The sequence below is a fragment of the Alligator sinensis genome, unplaced genomic scaffold (assembly GCF_000455745.1).
Source record: "Alligator sinensis unplaced genomic scaffold, ASM45574v1 scaffold1318_2, whole genome shotgun sequence".
Classification (NCBI taxonomy): Eukaryota; Metazoa; Chordata; order Crocodylia; family Alligatoridae; genus Alligator; species Alligator sinensis.
The window spans coordinates 67439-72393 of NW_005843067.1; the positions used below are offsets into that span (position 1 = coordinate 67439).

Here is a 4955-nt window from a genome sequence, read left to right on the forward strand (position 1 = left end):
GAGGACCTGCGCCCCCTGCTGGACCTGCCCCCACAACTCAGGAAAATGCGGAGGGGGGCCCTGTCCACCCCTCCACGCTTCTCAGGGCAATAACACTGGGTGGGGGGGGTTGGGGGGGGTCCTTACCCCCCCACCCAGCCCTGCTGGCACCGGTGAGACAGCACTGGAGAGAGAAGGCCACGTCCTGCTGGGCACCGGGTGCCTGTGGGGGAGGCCCAGCACAGAGGGGGACCAGGACCCCCCTCCCCCCACCCTCGACCTTGTTTACACTGAGCCTGAAAGGTCGTCAGGGTCCTTGTCAATTAACTAATTCATTAATTTTATTATAATTAATTAGTATTATTATTGCTATTGTTCAAGGCCAGTGAGGCCATTAAAACCGGAGAGTGGAAAGCGAGGGGTGCTTGTCTGGGCCGGGGTGGGGGGCGCACCCAGGCGTCCGGCCCTCCTCCGTCGCCCCGACTCGCCAGCTGCTGCTGGAGGGATCCCATTTCAGGGCAGAGCCGTCTCTCCATGTGGCGAGAGTGGATCCCTCCTGTCTCAGGGTGGATCCCAGGATCCTGTTCCAGGATAGATCCGTCTGCCACGGGGAGACTGGATCCCCTTTGCTGTGGGGTGGATCCCATTTTAGGGTGATTCCATCTCTCCGTGAGATGGAAATGGATAGCAAAGTCGGGAGTGGATCCCAGGCCCACACTTCCTGGTACCCAGGGATCCCAGCACCTTCCAGCTCCGCCAATAGATCCCCAGGAATCCAGAGGGATCCATGGATCCTGTTCTAGGGTGCGCAGGGCCCAGGGATCCCAGCATCCTCCAGTCCCATCAACAGATCCCAAGGGCTCCACGGCTCCTCCCCCAGGGCACCCAGGGATCCCAGCACCTGCCAACACACCCCAAGAGATCCAAAGGGATCCACTATTCCTGTTCTGGGGTGCGCAGAGTCCAAGGATCCCAGCCTCCTCCAGGAGCACCAGTAGATCCCACGGGATCTTGAGGGATCCCTCCAGCCCCTACTGAGGCTGAGATCTCTCAGCTTGCCCGCAGAATCCCCTGGCCCCAGTTATGGTAACTCTGCCCCGGGGGTGGGCGTTTATTGCCCCCAGCATTGCCTGTTAGTGTCCCGCGGGGGTCTGCCCCCCCCATGCGCCGAATCGCCCCCTTCTCACCCCCAACCAAGGCTGGATCCCAGCATCGCCCTGCCCCGAGAGGTGGGGGCGCTGTATTCCCCAGCCCCGATGCCCCCCCAGAGCCCAGGGATGCAGCTGGCTCTGTGCTGGGCAGGCACACGGGGCCTACCCCCGCCGCCTCTGTGCCTCAGTTTCCACACCCCCCCCCGTGCAGATGAGGGTGATGACGTCCTCCCCCCACGTCAGCCACCTGGATTAGGGCTCCGCTTATCCCGGCCCCGCCGCTCCTGGGGTCACTCCCGGAGCCCGGAGCCAGGGGTCGGGCGGGAGAAGCTGGAAAGATTCATCCCGTTCAGCAGCTTCTGGGCCAGCGACGCCGCAGGTGAGGGAAGGACCCGGGCGCCCAGCCCCCCACTCCCCTCTCACCACCAACCCCACTTCTAACCCTACAAACCCCACCAGACCTCTCCCAGAGCTTGGACGGACCCAGGTGTCCAGCCCCCCTGCTCTCACCCCCAGCCCCTACTGCCTTTCCTGAGCTGAGGAGAACCCAGGCTCCCAGCCCCCCCTCCCCTCCCAGGGAGCCCGGGCACCCTCCAGCGCTGGGAGGGAAGTGGGGGCTGCTGGGTAAGAGCAGAGGGGCCCGGGCCCGGGACGCCTGGGCTCTCTCCAGTGCTGGGAGGGGAGGGGAGGGGAGGGGAGGGGGTTAGGGCAGCCCCAGCCTCACCCCAGAAGCAGCCACATCCGAAGCTGGGGGATGAGGTTGGCTTCTCCTGCCTCACTCAGGGAGGTCTGCCAGGGTGGATTTGAACCCACATCTTCCTGGCCTGGATAAACCCCCCCGGGGCTGGTTCCAAGGGGGCCCTGCTGTGCTGTGCCGTGCCGTGCAGCCAGCTCTGGGGTGAGCCCTGGGGAGCAGCAGAGTATAACAGGGCTGGAACAGGTCAGACAAGACCTCCCCCCCGCCCCACCTCAAAGGCCCTTCTAGCCCCACTTCTTTGTGGTCCCAGAGCCAGGATGATCCCAGGTCACCTTCAAGGGCTCAGGCTGTGGTGCAGGAAAGGGAGCCCAGAGCTGCTTAGAGCTAATGGGATTGGGGGGGAGGGAAAGCTCCTTAATTGGTTGATGAGATTAAAGGGTGCCCAGTGGGGGATGCTGGGTAAGAAACTGCAGCTGGGTTCAGGGGTGGCTGCTCGTGGGGATAGAAGTCAGGTGTCGGGCTCCCAGGCCCCAGTCCCTCTCCCTTCCCAGAGCTGGGCAGAGGACCCAGGTGTCCCAGTTTCCCTCCCACCTCCCCAGCCCCATTCCCCTCCTGCAGCAAGAGGGAGCCCAGGCATTTGGGCTCCCCTCCCCACCCGTCTCACCCCAGCACATCCCACCCCCAGCCATGTCCCGGGAGCAGATGGAGTCGGTGGTGAAGACGGTGGAGACCCTCCTGGCTGAGGCCGAGCAGCTGCGGGGCCGGTGCCGGCGGCAGAGCGAGGAGCTGGGCCTGGCCGTGGCCGAGCTGCAGCGGGAGAACCGAGAGCTGGCCCGCAAGTACGCCCAGGCCGAGGCCGAAATGGAGGAGATGCGCAAGGCACTGGCCGAGCTCATAGACATCAAGATGGCCTTCGAGGCCCGGGAGCGCCAAGTCCGGAAGCTCAGCAAGCAGCTGTGAGACCTGCCGGGCGTGGGACTAGAACCCCTGACTAGTGGGCGATGAGGCTGCCCAGAAGTGGGATTAGACACCCCCCCACCTGACCTGCCAGGTGTGGGATTAGAGCCCCTGACTAGGCGGGTGTTAGTCTGCACAGGGGTGAGATTTGAACCCGTGACCAGCTGGGTGCGGGAGTAGAACCCCTAACCTGCTGGGTGTGAGAGTAGACTCCTCGGCCCACCGGATGTGGGATTAGAAACCCTGAAGAGCCAGGTGCGCAGTGGCCCAAGGTGGGATTTAAACCCCTCAACTCGCCAGTCGTGGGATTAGAACCCCTGACCTGCCAGCTATGGGATCAGAGCTCCCGCCAGGCTAGGTGTGAGATTAGACCCCTTGATTTGATGGGTGTGGGATTAGAACCCCTCACTAGCCACGTGTTAGGCTAGGCGAGGGTGGGATTTGAACTCTGACCTGCTGGGTGTGAGATTAAACCCCTACACACATGAGGTGTGGGATTAGACCCCAGGACTAGCAGGATGCAGTGGCCCAGGGTAGGATTTGAACCCCCAATGGGCTGGTTGCAGGATTAAAACCCCTGATTTGGCTGCTGCCATGCTGGGAGTAGGATTAGACTCCTCCCACCCGACTCCCAGGGTGTGAGGCTGCACCAGGGCTGGGTCTAGACCCTCTCCCCTCCCCGCAACCAGCCAACAGTGGGATTACAACCCCCACCCTGCTGGGTGTGAGGCTGGTTGGGGCAGGACTTGAACCCCCACCCACCCAAGCTGAAAGCCAGAAATTAGGCTGCCTGGGGCAGGCTTTGAACCCCCAGCCGGCTGGGCAGTGTGGGCCCTATCAGCCTGGCAGGGCTGGAGATGTGAGAGCCCAGATGCCTGGGTTCCCTCCAGTGCTGGGGAACAGCCACAGTCACTGCAATGGAAACCAGCCACGAAGACGCCCCCGTCGCGCTTGCACCTGATCAGCCAATAAAGAGCAGGAACCAGGGATGTGGCCACGCTCGTGTGTGCATGTGCGCACATGTCCCGGATACCTGAGTGCTGCGTGCGTGTGTGCATGTCCCAACCCAGAGCTGGGCGCATCTGGGTGTGCGCGTGGCCGTTCCACCCTAGAGCTGAGCTCTGGCCTGAAGCCTGCACCGGGCGCATGTGGCTGCATGTCACACCCCAGAGCAGAGCACACCTAGGAGCCGGGGGCATGATTCATCCCAGAGCTGGGTGTATCTGGCTACATGTGGCACCCCAGAGCTGGGCACACCTGGGGACATGCATGTCTGTTCCACCCCACAGCTGGGTACATGGTTCACCCCACAGCTGGGAGCATCTGAGGTCGTGTGTGTCTGTTCCACCCCAGAGCTGGGCGCAGTGGGGAGCTGGTGCGTCTGTCCCTTGCTGGCATGGTGGCGGGCACGGGCTCAGCAGAGGACGCTGTGCAGGCGCAGGTCGCCGGTGATGCCCAGCTGGGTGAGGCAGGGCCAGGCCAGGCCGGAGGCATGGAAGGGCCCCAGCGGGACCCCATTGAGCGCCAAGCAGAACTTGCCCGCCGCATCCACCACCAGCAGCAGCTGCAGGCAGAGGGACAGGTTGGGGGTGGGGGGGGACGGCCCCCTCCCCCACATACATGGAGCCCAGGGGTCCGGGACACGCACAGAGCCCCCCACCCACACCCTGCAGCCGGTCGGTCCTGCCCTGCCCTCACCTGGAAGAAGCGGCGGGCGTGGAAGGGGAAGCCGTCCAGCACCTCATGGGCCCCCCCGGGGCCTTGGCACCACGTCAGGGCCCCAGTGCGGAAGCAGGCGGCCAGCACCAGGCCTGGCTCTGGGGGCGCCGCCCGCAGGCTGAGGCTGAAGCTGCAACCGGGGTGGGGGCAGGTGGAGAGGCAAAACCTCCTCCCGCCCTCACCACCACAACCCCGACCCCAGGTCCTCCAATAGCCTTCCCAGAATGCTCCACCCAGCCTACAAGATAGCAGACAAGTTCTGCTAGGAAGGCCGGCCTGAGGCTGGAGGCTGTGTGACACCCACCCGATGCCCCCCCTCCCCCCAATAGCCAGAGGGGGGTGGATCACAGCCCCAGCAAGGTGCCCCCTGGGGGCTACACCCAGTATCCCCCCCATTCAACCCCCCCCCATAGCCATGGGGGGCATCCTAGCCCTTCCTCTCTACCACCCCC

At 64.1% G+C, this 4955-nt stretch overlaps 1 protein-coding gene across 1 annotated transcript in view; it reads right to left on the reverse strand.

The window, feature by feature from the left end:
* Positions 1-4165: 4165 nt before the first annotated feature.
* The window catches only part of LGALS12 (galectin 12), a 4315-nt gene continuing 3525 nt past the window's right edge, over positions 4166-4955 (reverse strand). Inside the window, exons 8-9 of the mRNA XM_014526514.2 lie at positions 4483-4633; positions 4166-4348 (exon numbers count right to left, since the gene is read on the reverse strand). Of these exons, the coding sequence (XP_014382000.1) occupies positions 4199-4348; positions 4483-4633 (301 nt within the window). The 3' untranslated portion in view covers positions 4166-4198. The remainder of the gene's footprint in view (positions 4349-4482; positions 4634-4955) is intronic.